Genomic DNA, 14,285 nt, shown 5'->3' on the forward strand with positions numbered 1-14,285 from the left:
GGAGCCTCTGGGACAGCTTCAAGCATACCAACATCAGAATTATAGGGGTGCCAGAAGATGAGAGAGACCAAGATATTGAAAACCTATTTGAAGAAATAATGACAGAAAACTTCCCCTACCTGGTGAAAGAAATAGACTTCCAAGTCCAGGAAGCGCAGAAAACCCCAAACAAAAGGAATCCAAAGAGGACCACACCAAGACACATCATAATTAAAATGCCAAGAGCAAAAGACAAAGAGAGAATCTTAAAAGCAGCAAGAGAAAGAAACTCAGTTACCTACAAGGGAATACCCATATGACTGTCAGCTGATTTCTCAACAGAAACTTTGCAGGCCAGAAGGGAATGGCAAGAAATATTCAAAGTGATGAATACCAAGAACCTACAACCAAGATTACTTTATCCAGCAAAACTATCATTCAGAACTGAAGGTCAGATAAAGAGCTTCACAGATAAGGAAAAGCTAAAGGAGTTCATCACCACCAAACCAGTATTATATGAAATGCTGAAAGGTATCCTTTAAGAAGAAGAAGAAGAAGAAAAAGGTAAAGATACAAATTATGAACAACAAACATGCATCTATCAACAAGTGAATCTAAGAATCAAGTGAACAAATAATCTGATGAACAGAATGAACTGGTGATCATAATAGAATCAGGGACATAGAAAGGGAATGGACTGACTATTCTTGCAGGGGAAAGGGGTGTGGGAGATGCAGAAAGAGACTGGACAAAAATCGTGCACCTATGGATGAGGACAGTGGGTGGGGAGTGAGGGCGGAGGGTGGGGCGGGAACTGGGAGGAGGGGAGTTATGGGGGGAAAAAAAGAGGAACAAATGTAATAATCTGAACAATAAAGGTTTAATTAAAAAAAATAAATTATGTATATCAACTCAAAAAAAAAATTCTGAAGCTGACTTAAAGCAGGAAAAATGTCTTCTGACTTGGCCAAAAATATGACATGTATTTTGTATCATTTAAAATTTGAAGGATAAGTCTATAGGGGGCCCTTTGCTGTCAACTGTTCCAGCCAAACTTCCCAAGTGTTTGTTGAAGTATCTCCACTTGACCAGCAGAGGGCACTTTACACACCTCTACATTGCATAGGGAGCAAATGCAGATGATGCAGAAACACAGTGTCCACTCAATATCAGGAAGAGCCCTGAAGATCTTTTTGAAATTCACAAAAATATAGAAAATATGGGCTGTTCCACGAGGTTTCATGTGGGAAGTTATGAGTGTGGGTGAAGTCAGATAGGGAGAGAAATGCATTGTACAGATCATCGGCTCACTTCTCCCATTCCTTTCCCTTTCCCAGCTGAAGAACAGTTACACCTTTTTACTCGTAGTACAGAAGCCATTTTCAAATCTTTTGGTTGACTTTTTTCTATCCCATATTTACTCTTTTTTTAAAAAGCCTGGGACACCTGAACCAAGGATAATGCATCATATCTCATTTAAGAGTATAAATTATTGCTAAAACTATCAGAAATGCTCTGAGAGGGAGCTGCTCCTTTCGGCACTGAGCTGCATTGTTTCCAACCTCCCAGGAGGAACATGGGAAAAATATTGTGCCCGATTTGGTCTTGGCAAACTCACTAGCCTGAGGCTGTGCTGTTAAGGGAAACACACCAGTTGAAATATACTTGTCTACATCTGTTTTCATAAGAGGTGATTAAGACATATTTTCTCATGGGGACTACAGCTACTAACTTTTCTTGAGGCTTTAATTTTTGCAAAAGCATGAATGTTCTAATATACACCCTGTGTCTCTTCCATTTTTATTTATTCTTCTGGCTCCAGTTTAGTGTCAAAAAGATGAGAAAGGATTGTGTGTGCATGTGCTCCCACAGTTTTCTAAGTAAACTTCTTTCATCCTTAGAGAAATACAACCCTTTGTAAATACTTTCCATACAGTGTTAATAGCCTTTGTTTGCCTTCTATTTCTCTCTGCCTCTGGCACACTTTTGCTCTCCTTTGCCCTAAAGTTGACAGGTAAAGAGGGAATGGGGTCTCCTAGCAGCAGTCCCTTGAGATAGAGGTGCACTCAGTGAGTCTTCACCCAAAAAGGATCATAAACTGACTGGGGTACATCAACCTGATTATCCCTAAGCTGCCTTGGGTTCTGTGTTCGCTCATGTGTTTTGTTGTAGCTGCACCATGTGTGAGTCCTTGTGCCATTTTCTTTTGTCTGTTATTTTTCTTGATGACCCTGAGCTATGGCTTCCTCCTCAGTTCCCACACTATTCCGCCTTTGGGGTTTTTCTCATCTTGCCGATGTAGGCTGGCAGAAGAGCACAAGGTAGCTGAGGTACATGAGTGAGGACCAGAGGATGTTCTGAAAGTGAGAGTAATGCTGGTCATGCTGCATCCAGTAGCTCAGTAGTTAATGACACAGCCCATCAGCATCTGAGTGATCTGGGACAAGGTGATGAACATGGCAAACTTCCAGGAAACTCGGAAACCCGCCGCTCGCAAGGCATAGTAAGCGTACATCACGGCGTGCACGCCGTAGTTCATAGTCATGAACTAACCACCCCTGGCAACCATGTCCTTGTAGGAGTACCAGGAGTACAGGAGCGCAGTGATGTGGTGGTACCAGTGCAGGAAGATCAGCTTCTGCTTCCTCAGAATGATGACTATTGTATCTCCCAGTTCAGGTGCTTTGCTTAGCACAAATGCATAAGACCAGAACTTGCTGACAGGTCCATTGTAAAAACTCTGGTCACAAACTGCGTCAGGCCTTTGGTCATCAAAATGTACACCCTACCAGCACCCGTTCGAAGAGCACGGGATATACTGAAGACTGCGAGGGTGAGAGACCAGAGCACTCATGGCTTCCTCAGCTCAAACTTCACCCGTCTGTTCATTAGGTGCCGACCGCCAAAGATAAAGGCAGCATACAGAGCAGAGAACAGGAAAGATTTCTTCCAGTTTTCCTGCATCCATTGGGTGGCTTCATTCTCGTTGAATTGCTTTTCGAATTCATATTCTTGTAAAGTCAACACTGACACGTTCATTGGAGCTGATCTTCCGAGTCGCTATGTGTTCTTTAAACGTGGGGCTAGGCGGCCAGCAGAGCTCCTAAATCACTTGCCAGCTTGGGATGCTGAGGCCGAGTCGACATACCTCTTCACCTTCTTTTATTCAGTTCCCCCACCCCCTCAGCCAACCTCCCCTCTTAGATCTGTCGATCTGTTCCATGTGTCCATGCCTCTGTGTTTAATACTTATACATAATTGTTTTCATTTGGTTCTCTTTGCATTTGATTGTAACCTTTACTTTTTAATCTTTTAAAATTTACTTTAGCTCCTTAACTCTTGAGTGTTTCCAGCCTTTCTCTATTCTGTCAATAGTAGAAAGTGCTAGCTTTGCCTGGTAACTTATCTTTTTACGTTTCTGAGATGGTCCCAATATACTATTTGGGATCTCTTGGCATATTCTGATATGTTATTGCAAAGAAAGAAATGCAAGAGGTGCACGAAAGAGAGAGGATTGGGCATGAAAGAATTCCCTTTTCTTCTGAAAGACAGAGGCACAAAAATAACTGCAGTTTATGAGGAGTAATTGAGAAAGGATCTTCAAGCAATCAAGAATCCAAAGAGGCTGCCTCAACTGACAAGGGAGGCTCAGTAGGTTGGGAATTTGGGGTGGTCCAAGTCAGCCAAATTCCCCAATATAGCTCAATCCAGATATTCAGATACCACTCTTTCCTGATCAATAACCTAACTTCCTCATATGCGGCCAGGCAGTCCATGAATTAAAATAAAAGTTGGCAACATTGAGGACCAAATGTTGTGTTAGGCTTACAACTATTTGAATTCTTCAGCTGTAAGAGCTTATGTCTTTTTGAAAACCTCATTAATTTTTATAACACAGTCATAGAGATCCCTTAGGTTTTGATTGATAAACTAATAATTTAGAAATCTTAGCTTGCTATTCTTTCTTTAGGATGTTTGGCAATATTAGAAGCAATGACAACACCTCAGTAATCCTTGAGTTCTACCTACTCTTCATACCACCTATGGCAGTAGCACTTGGAAGCCCAAAGGGTTGACTTCAGTTGGCATATCAGTACTTGTGACCCATGGAATAATTTAATTAGCTACTTTGCTACTATTTACCCTGGGCTGTGAAAATTCAGTTCCTCAATGTTAGCTGGATTCTCTTCGCCTTTATCTCAAACCAGGTAATAACGAATCTCAGCTTTGCAGCCACCCTGCCAACCACCAGCACCTTTCCCTGAGATTCTATTGCCTACAACTAACCATTCCTGGTAAAAATTTACCCAGTAGTTAATCTCTTGGAACAATATTTAATGGTAGCTCCAGGTTAACTGAGAAAATAGGCAAGAATAAAGAGAAGCTATGCAAATAATACCCAGTCACAAATAGAACCAGAAAGCCGCCTGTTGGTACACTGCTACCGCTGCCACTGAGCACAGAGACTGCAGTTTGCTCTGTTGTCACCCCTGGTATTCAATACTAGATCCAAAGGTTGGCAACACAGACACTGTTGTGCCTGCCAACTGGCTGCCGCTGCCACTGACACCAGAAAGAAATCTCCACTGTCCTTGTTTCTTTGTGTCATTAGTTTCAAATTCAAAATCCCAGATGAGTGCATCTGATTGGCAGAGTCTAAGACAAGTGCCTACATCCCAGCTGGCAGAGGAGCTAGAATATTAGGTGTCTGTTCATTTCAACTTCTCTTGGGAGAGGCAAGGCATCCCTCAAATACCAAGTGGGTTCAAATGCTGAACATCAATAATTACAAGTGTCCATTACACATATAATGCTCTGGCAAATGCCACAGGCTGAAATAGTTGCACACAGTGCTGTTTTGGTTTTTAGCACAGTGCCTATCTCACAGCAGGCACTAAATAGCAATTGCTATGCATACTGTTATAAAGCTATCATAATTACTATCATATTCATGGTCATTGTCACTACAAAATATCAACCTAAGGGATCAATAGATAAGGAATAATCAAGATAACGAAAGTCCCAAGTAGACTGTAGAGACCAATGACAAAGAGGCCTAGATGGCCCCTTCTGATGCCATGATACTATATAAGACTTTCCAGAAATTAGGTACAACCCCAGGGATAGGGAGAAATTCTAAATTGACTAAAATTGATGGATCAGAGACTCAAAACAGAAAATAAGTTGTTATAGAAAATCCATTAGAGGTATATTTCTTGCATACTTAATTATAGGCTGATATTTATACATCCTACAACATTTTCAGGTGCACTATACCAGTCAAGCAAGGTGCCTGTATAACACTTCAGAGGACCTGCCACAGCCATTGTCCTTTATATAAGAGTCTATGGGTTCTTTACACATTGGCCACCATGCATACCAGATTGCCTCACCCCTATGCAATGTGGCTTTTCTGCTTCTCCCATAAGTTAAATCTACTCCAAATCCTTGAATCTAAACTAGCCTTTTAACTTGCTTTGTGGTGGAAGTGATGTTATTTGAGTTCTGAAGCCTAAGCCTACAGGGTCCTTGCGATATCTGCTTTACCCTCTTGAAATGTTGCCCTAAGAACATTAAATTATGAAGAAGCTTGGGGTTAAAGACAACATGGAAAGAGGCTAAGCCATTCCATTTGTCCCAGCTGAATCCATTTCATGCAACCTACATGAGTGAGTCCAGGCAAGATAAGCAGAACTGACCAACCAACACACAAAATCATCCTATCTAATAAAGAGGGAGTATGCTAATTGACCCTCACACCATCGCAAAGATGGCAGCACCCACAGCCAATAAGGAGGGATTATGCCAATTGACTGTCCCACTCTCAAAGATGGCGGCGCCCACAGCCAATAAGGATGGAATATGCTAATTGACTGCCATGCCCTTAAAGATGGTGGCACCCACAGCCACAAGATGGCAGCGCCCAGTTCCCTCAGCCCTGCCAGTGCGCCTGTCTCCGGAGTCCCCCAGTCCCCTCAGCCCCCCAGCTGCCAAGGGGTGGCCCGAGGTGCAGGCAAGCCTTGGATGGCAGCTGCCCAGCTGCCCAGGGCCGCCTGAGGCTCAGGTAACCAGGGCTGGCCAAGGCTTGCGCTGCCGGCAGTGGCAGCAGCAGAGGTGTGATGGGGCGTCACCTTCCCCTGATCGCCGGGGTGCCTCCCGCCCCTGAGAGCTCCCAGACTGTGAGAGGGGGCAGGCCAGGCTGAGGGCCCCCTCCAGTGCATGAATTTTCATGCACCAGGCCTCTAGTAAAATCATAATAACACATTGTAATTGTTTAAAACTACATTTGGGGTTGTTTATTATTGTCCAACCACCATGTAAGCTGGTCTAGCCTAAAGGTAAATAAGGGGCCATACCAGAGGAGAATCAAAGGACCCAGATGATTGCCAGTGCCAACTGTGAGACATCTGAGTGGGCTCCTTTTGAACCCTCCAACTTCCAACAGAACACAGCAACATGACTAAGGTCATGTAAAAGCAGCAGAGAAAGCCCAGTCAGTCTACAGAAACTTGAAAAGTAATAAATCCTTGACTCCTCTCTTTCTCTTACTCCCATTTACCCATTGGCAAATCCTGCCAGCTTTACCTTCAAATACATGCTGAATCTGATCACTTCTCATCAGCTCTATCAATACTGGTCCAAGTTACCATCATCTCCTGCATTGATTATAAAATGACCTCCTAACAAATCTTTTTGTAATGACTAAAATACTGCACATCTTGATTGTTGTGTTGGATCCATGACTATGTACATTTATCAAAACTTATTAAAAGGTGGATTTTACTTGAAATTATAAATCAATAATCTTGACTGTTTAGAGTAACCACCCAAGCTTTCATTTTCAAACAAAGTACAATGAATCCATGTTAAACCAACTGCCTTTTTCTAGGGCAAGTGCAAAACAATCTTCAGTATGAAACAAAGAAAAAAACCTGCTTTAGAAACATCAGCATTTACTCTAAACAAACAAATGCATGTACAAGTCACACTATTTCTGAGAAGCTTATAGAACCAGCTATAATTTTAATAAATATACTCAGGGAGAAAACTTAATGCGATATTCCAGGCAAAAATATCTTTATGAAGTGATCCTGTATATCAGAAAGCAACTCAAGAAGCAGTTACTATGATCAGCTGGTGTTTTCATACTGTTTGCTTTACCGACGAAGGGACTGATATGCAGAGGATAGATATCAACTCTTGACATACTTGCAGTATGTATTCGAGAAAGGATTAACCACTTGTTTTCTTAAACTAAAACCCATGCAGAGACTGCAACTTGTCTCTCAATATCTACCCCACCTCCATTCCCTTCTGGATGGCAAGGTACCCAGCTTCTCTTATAGCTTCAGGTGGCCAATGATATATAAATAGGGGTTGTGAGACTTTTAGAAAAGCTCCTTCAAAAGGGGACATAATTGTGGCATGTAACTTTTTGGCATTTTCCTTTCCACGCTATTCTTTGATGGGAGAAACTCTCTCTCAGTTCTGTGAGCTGCTCTAGCAAGTTTTTTTGTTTTTTTTAATTTTGAGAGTATGTTTATTGAAGTTGGGACAGTGAAACAAGGAAGAGCTTATGACAGAAGCAACAGGAGAGAGCCTAGGCAGAGCTGCTTTGGCTCTCTAGAAACATTATGGGAAAGTGAGCCAAGCCCTAACCCGTTTGGCTCAATGGTGAGAGCACCAGCCCTTGGAATGAAGGGTCATGGGTTCGATTCCAGACAAGAGCACATACCTCTGTTGCAGGCTCAGAGGCTGGATCCTGGCCTGGGTCAGGGTGTGTGTCGGAGGCAACCAAAGGATGTTTCTCTCTTTCTAACCCCCTCCCCCCTTCCACTCTAAAAAATCAATGGGAAAATATCCTTGGGTGAGGATTTGAAAGAAAAAAAGAAAGTGAGTCAAGGTAAGGCTGCTCTCAGCTCACTGGAGTCAGACAGAGAAGAGTGGACAGGTCCAGGGGTTAGCCCAGGACAAGGGGCCACTGCCCATTGCTTCCCTGGTTACAAGTGTCATGGGATCCCTTAGAATTTAGGAGATGCATGCACCGGTGGGGGAAGAGGGGGGAGAGAAAGGGAGAAGAGGAGTGTGCTCCCAGGAGGGAGAGCCCGCACCTGCTCTAGAAAATTAATGAACCCAAGGAGGGGGTCTTAGGAACCTCTGATTTATAGCCAGTTTGGTTCAAAGCACCAATAATAACCTGGACTTGTATCTGGCAAGGGGAGCAGGGATCTTGTGGGACTGAACCCTTAACCCATGGAATCTGACGCTATCTCTGAGTTTAACTGAAAGACACTCTGCTGGTGTCTAGTGAATAACTTGAAGCTGTGTGGAAACCCCAACCCCTTCACACATTGAAAATTTTGTCTCAGAACCATGTTAGGCAGAAAAGTCACAGACACAAGCAGCAAGACACATTAGCAGTTGTCTACCTGATTTATTAGCACTGGTCTGATTAAATTAGTAAAAAATATACCTAAAGAAAGCTGACTGAAGTCTCTTACACACAATACAAATGCTTCTCATTACATTATTTACAGTGGCACAAACCCTCTAAAACTCTTCCTCAGACCTTCCCCCACTTAAGAAAAGCCATAAAAGTACATAAGGCCATAAAAGTATTGGGGAGAGAAATAACAATTTTTTTAAATCCTCCTGGGATGGGAAAAAGGCTTTCTAAAATATGAAATAAAAATCAATACATTAACTGTACAAATATTTTAAACACCATAAACAAAGTAAAAAATGACAATTGGGGAAAAATTATTTTTAAGACAATAAATGATCAATTTCCCTAGTTCCTGCCCCCCAAAATGATTCTAAAATCACTAACAAAATTAAAAATTAAGAAGAAAAACAATTTTCAATTAAATGTGTCAAACCCTACTAAAGTGGCCTTCAGAAAGGCTAGGGTACATGGCAAGACTAAAAACAAAAGTTGGCCCTGGCATTTTGCTCAGTGGTTAGAGTGTTGGCCTACAGACCAAGGGATTTGCAAGTCTGATCCCTAGCCCCACTGGAAGGCAATCAGTCAATGTTTCTTTCTCTCTCTCTCTTCCCTGCTCCTTCTTCCTCCCTGCCACTCTCTCTTAATTTAAAAAAAAAAAAAAAAAAAAAAAAAAAAACAATGGAAAAATGTCTTCTGATGAGGATTAAAAAATATTTGTTTGGTTGTCAGTCTACATAAGGAGAACTCAGACTCTGAGATTCCCTCCTTTATTTCACATAGCCAGATTCATGCACATACACATTCAAAACTATAAAATTTCAATGTAAAGTCAATTCTAATAGGTTTTCAAGTCTTTATAATAAATATTCAACCAGAATTTAGATAAGGAAATACCAATGTATGGTTTCACAAAGGTCATCAAAATTCTGTGACAAAACTACTTTCATCCTTTCCAAATTATCCCAACAATCCAGGGGAAACATATGGCCTGGTCAAAAAACATTGTTTCTAAACCCAAAACTGTCACTTTCTGGGTCAATCATGTCACCTATTCCTTTATTCTTAGATTATAAGAGAACTAGATTAGTAAATTTTCTCCTGGATTAAAAGTATATTTCAAAGCTAAAGCTAAATTTATAATTTTTAAATTTGTCTTCAAAGAGCAGTCACACTACTATAACAATGTACATATGTGGATCCTCCTTGGGGAGAAAAAAAAAAACAAAACTACCAAATTATGATCCCTTCATACATCCCAGCATATATATTTTTAAAGTAATAAATCAAAAACAGAATTCAGAACATGCAACGATGTCTTTTATTATGTATGGGTTTTAGAAATTATTTCCTGGATCACTCCGTACACAGGCAAAAATAAAATGTACTGTTTAGCATATTAGAACTTGCAAAACTGATCATTGCCAACAGCAGGGAATATTATCCCTAAAACATACTTAACCAGGAGGCCATTTCATCTGCCGACCTCCAAGAACATGAAGATGAACATGATAGACAGACTGTCCCCCATCTGTGCCTTCATTCACTACCATGCGATAACCCTTCTTTAGGCCCAGATCAGCAGCACATTTCTTGCCAACAATCATTAAATGTCCAAGAAGCTGGAAAAGAAGAAAAAGTTTCTTAAGCATGGGCAGTTTACAACTTCTTGTCATTAAATAACAAACTACCAAGAAGAAATATTAAATTTAAAAATTGCTAGGTAAAAACATACTCCTTTGGACAAATATTTGAAGCTCTTTTCAGCCTAATACAACATAACTTACAATTAAAAACCCAGTCAGATTAAATATTTATTCATTTCTAATTTCAATTTAAAAATTGGAAACAAAAATCTACTGCTTAATTAAAACAATTTTTAAATCAAATTGCAAGTGGTATTTAAATGTTCTTAATAAAGTAAGACATCTACCTTTCTTGTTATGGGCAGTTTATCAGGATAGATTTGATTAAGCTGTGGTAACAAACCACCCCAAAATCTTGTGTTTACTACATGTTCATCACAACTTGATCAGGCTCTATTTCTATATCTTTTTCTCTTTGAAACCCAGGCTGATGGAGCAGGCTCTATAATGATTATAGTGGCAGAGGGAAGAGAGAAATAGGCAAACCATGTGCTAGCTCTTAAAGTTTCCACTCAAAAAACATAAATCATTTCTGCTTGCATTCATTGGCCAAACCAAGTCATAGCACCAGTCCTGACATTGAGGCAGCAAGTATAATACACCCCTAAAGAATAATGAATATTTATAAGCAATTATAAATTTACCACAAAGAACACTGGCAAAAATAAAGTTTTGAGGCCTGTACCTCCTGGCAAAACCAAAACATTATTTTTCTTTCCTCTAACAGTATTAACAGAAGAGTCCATGAACCCTCTCCTATATGATATGCTATTTCTTTGTTGAGGAAAAATGAATCTCATCAACTAATCTTTAATGGGAACCCTTTCTGCTTAATAATTTGTGATGGTGGATGTTAACTACAATTATTGTGGTGATTGTTTCATAATATCTATCTATCTATCTATCTATCTATCTATCTATCTATCTATCTATCAAATCATTGTTATATACCTAAAACTAATATATCAATTATATCTCATTCTTTAAAAAAAAAACAACTATATTATATTAAAGCCCTAATGATTTTGTTTTCCTCAGTAATGCAATTAGTAAAATGAACCTCAGTTTAAGGTCAAAATTTAGTCTCCCAATTTATAAAGCAAGAAAATAAGCCCTGGCTGGTTGGCTTCAGTAATTAGAGCATCGGTCCAAGGACTGAAGGATCTTGGGTTTGACTCCGGGTCAAGGGCACCTACCTCGGTTGTAGGTTCTATCCCTGGCCCTGGTCAGCACATGTGCAGGAGGCAACCAATTAATGTGTCTCTCTCACATCATGTTTCCCTCTCTCTCTCTCCACCCGCTCCTCTCCCTCCACTCTTAAAAAAAAAAAAAAAAGCAATGGATGCCCTGACCAATTTCGCTCAGTGGATAGAGCGTCAGTCTGTCGACTCAAGGGTCCCAGGTTCGATTCCGGTCAAGGGCATGTACTTTGGTTGTGGGCACATCCCCAGTAGGGAGTGTGCAGGAGGCAGCTGATTGATGTTTCTCTCTCATCGATGTTTCTAACTCTCTATCCCTCTTCCTACGTCTCTGTAAAAAATCAATAAAATATATTTTTTTAAAAATCAATGGAAAAAATATCTTTTGGTGAGAATTAAACATTAAATAAATAAATAGCAAGAAAATGAACAGTGTGCTAGTAAATGTACTTACATTTTCATCATCATCTTCTGCTACAGAAATCTGGGATATATGCTTCTTAGGTATCACCAGAAAATGTGTTGGTGCTTGAGGGGAAATGTCATGGAAAGCAAGACACTAAGGAGGAGGGGAGAGAAAAAAAATAAAGTTTAGTATATCCTCTTATAAGCTAAACTTGTTCTTTCACACTGACTCCTTGGGAGACACTGTAGTAAATGCTAGGAAACCAGTAGTGTATCCAATATGTGTGGTTCCCTGGTCCTTTTCATGGAACTTACAGTCTAATGGGAAGACTGACTTTAAACAAATAAAAGTATAATTAACCAAAAACCCTACATATTACAAAGTGAAAGTAAAGGGTGAAATAGATCATTATCAGAGAAAAGCCTGAATTAGATTGGGTGGTCAGGATTGACCACTGTGAAGTAGCAATATTTAAACTGAGATCCAAAGGATGGGTAGAATTTACATAGACGAATCCCTGTCTACCTTTCCAGCTGGATCCCATGCAACTCCTCCTGCTCAAGCCACCTTCCCCATCTCTCTATCCTAATGACCTTTTCAAGTGCAGTTAACTCTCTGCAAGGATCCTCTCAACCCCAACCTTTGTCTAACTTAAACTCTATTCATTCCTCAGCTCCCAGGATATGTCATTCCCAAGGGTCTTCTCGGACTCCTCTCCGCACCGTCCCTAGGTCAGGAGCCCTTGGCTGTGTGATTTAGGGGCTTTTTCCTTGACTGCAGTGATCAGTTTTGTGATTACATATTTGTAATGACATAAATACCTATTTCTTCCCACTTTACTCGGCGATTTAAGACAGATACCTATTCTCTTTTGTGGAAATGAAGAGGGTAAGCAGCATGTAGACAAGTGGCGCTACAAGAACGGTATTGTATCTCTTGTTCCCTGCTGAAGGTGGAAGCGACTTAGAACCTCTTGCTTCCCTGTTTCCGGAGTAATTCTTCTGGGTATTCCATACAAAATGCTGAATCATTTCGATGGCTTCGTGCTGTTCATACTACTGGGACCTCAGTGGCTCCAAAGTCATTATTTTAACAATCCTTTATAAAAAGCAACTGAAAATATTTCAAAAAGAAACGTGCACTCTGCCTGGCTGGCGTGGCTCGGTGGTGGAGCGCTGACCTATGGACCGGGAGGTGCAAGTTCCAATCCCGGTGGGCGGGGCTCATGCCCGGTGGTGGCCCATCCCGGTGTGGAGGTGTGGGGGTGTGGGGGTGTGGAGGTGTGGAGGTGTGGGGGGGTGGGGGTGGGGCGTGCAGGAGGCCCCCAATCGGAGGTTCTCTCTCATCGCTGACGTTTCTATCTCTCCCTCTCCCTTCCTCTGAAATCAATAAATACATAAATATATTTCTTTTAAAGAAATGTGCACTCTCCAAAACAAAAGAATTTCCCTAACTAGTGACAAATAAAGGTATTGAAATAAAGTTCACCGTGAGGAATCTAAATCTTAGCTAACATTTTGAATCTAAGAACACTCCTAAGTAGCATAAAATGGATGTTTCTCTTAGAATCCATATTTCTTAAGTTAACCAAGTTTACAGGATGTTTTCCCTGTAAATCGGCCAACCTCCTGCCAAGCTTTATCTGAGACCCAAACCCGTAAGAACGGCCCACGGACTATTTTACACAGGACGTCTGAGAGTCACGCGGAGTCGGCCTTCCTAAGCCGAATGTCACGGGCGGCGAAGGCAACAAGAAGGACATTCGTAGTCTCTCGGCATAAATTGCTTCCGGGAGGCGCCAAAGGAAAGCAAATGTCCGCAGCAGCCCCCTTGGTTGTCCCCGGGCCGCGGCAGGAGAGGGTCGGGGGGAACCGGCTCCGCGCCCCTCGCCGCCCGCCGCCCCCCGAAGCGTGTCCTCCGCCGCCGCCAGCGCCACGCGGCCCGGGGATGGCCGGCCGTGCGCGGGAGATCGCGGAGATTGGGCCGCGTCGGGGCGCGATCGGGTTTCTCCCTGCCCGGCAGAGCGCGGGCGAGATTGTGAGATTCCTGACAAGGGCGAGGTCCGAGGCGGCCCGGGAGCGGGCGGCGCCCACGCCGAAGACCCGGCGTGTCCTTCACGTGCGCCGGGACCCACCCCGCCGAGCGGGCCCCGCGGGCGCCAGGCGGCCCGGCCCGCGCCCGGGCAGATAACGCGTAACCGGAGCGCCCGCACGCGCCGGCAGGCCGCTGGCTGGGGGCCCGCGGCAGAGGCCGCGCCGAGCGGCCGGTCCGGTTCCCTCTCTTCCCCGCGGCGCCGCCGACCCTTCTCTTCCCCCCGGGGAAACCGGCGTGCCCACGAGCGAGGCGGCGCCCGGTGCCTACCTGGTCGTCCTCAAAAATGATTTTGGCGGGGATTTCCTTGCGAATGATCTTCCCGAAGATCGTGTCGCCACCAGGCCGAGCGGCCTGAGCCTTGGCGATCTCGTCTGCCATCGTGGCCTCGCTTCCGCAAGGCTACCGGGGGCGCAGCGCGGGCGGAGGGAGGAGCTGGGAGCCGGCCGACGGCGGGAGCGCGCGGCCGGGCTGCGCTGGGACCGCTGCTCGGCGGCCGGGCTGGTTCTGCGCCTGCGCAC

At 43.0% G+C, this 14,285-nt stretch overlaps 1 protein-coding gene and 1 pseudogene across 2 annotated transcripts; both read right to left on the minus strand.

Moving 5' to 3' along the window:
• Nucleotides 1–2,241: 2,241 nt before the first annotated feature.
• Nucleotides 2,242–3,018, minus strand: LOC308520454 (very long chain fatty acid elongase 6-like; annotated as a pseudogene). The gene has a single exon. The product of its transcript is annotated as a very long chain fatty acid elongase 6-like (transcript).
• Nucleotides 3,019–8,393: 5,375 nt separating this feature from the next.
• Nucleotides 8,394–14,262, minus strand: HINT1 (histidine triad nucleotide binding protein 1). The gene is made up of 3 exons (XM_081092595.1): nucleotides 14,035–14,262; nucleotides 11,722–11,826; nucleotides 8,394–10,044 (listed from the first exon to the last, which is right to left on the minus strand). Exons 1-3 carry the CDS (start codon nucleotides 14,143–14,145, stop codon nucleotides 9,880–9,882), a joined length of 381 nt encoding a protein of 126 aa, XP_080948721.1. The 5' UTR covers nucleotides 14,146–14,262; the 3' UTR covers nucleotides 8,394–9,879.
• Nucleotides 14,263–14,285: the final 23 nt, after the last annotated feature.

This window comes from Myotis nattereri, assembly GCF_964212035.1.
Source record: "Myotis nattereri genome assembly, chromosome: 5".
Taxonomy (NCBI): Eukaryota; Metazoa; Chordata; class Mammalia; order Chiroptera; family Vespertilionidae; genus Myotis; species Myotis nattereri.

What these genes read in the sequence shown, in the direction of transcription:
- HINT1 (XM_081092595.1), bottom strand. Translation starts at nt 14,145, where the DNA reads ATGGCAGACGAGATCGCCAAGGCTCAGGCCGCTCGGCCTGGTGGCGAC. An exon ending in TCATTTTTGAGGACGACCAG is followed by an intron (nt 11,827 to 14,034) that starts GTAGGCACCGGG and finishes CCTCCTCCTTAG; the next exon opens with TGTCTTGCTTTCCATGACAT. An exon ending in CAGAAGATGATGATGAAAAT is followed by an intron (nt 10,045 to 11,721) that starts GTAAGTACATTT and finishes CTTCTTTTCCAG; the next exon opens with CTTCTTGGACATTTAATGAT.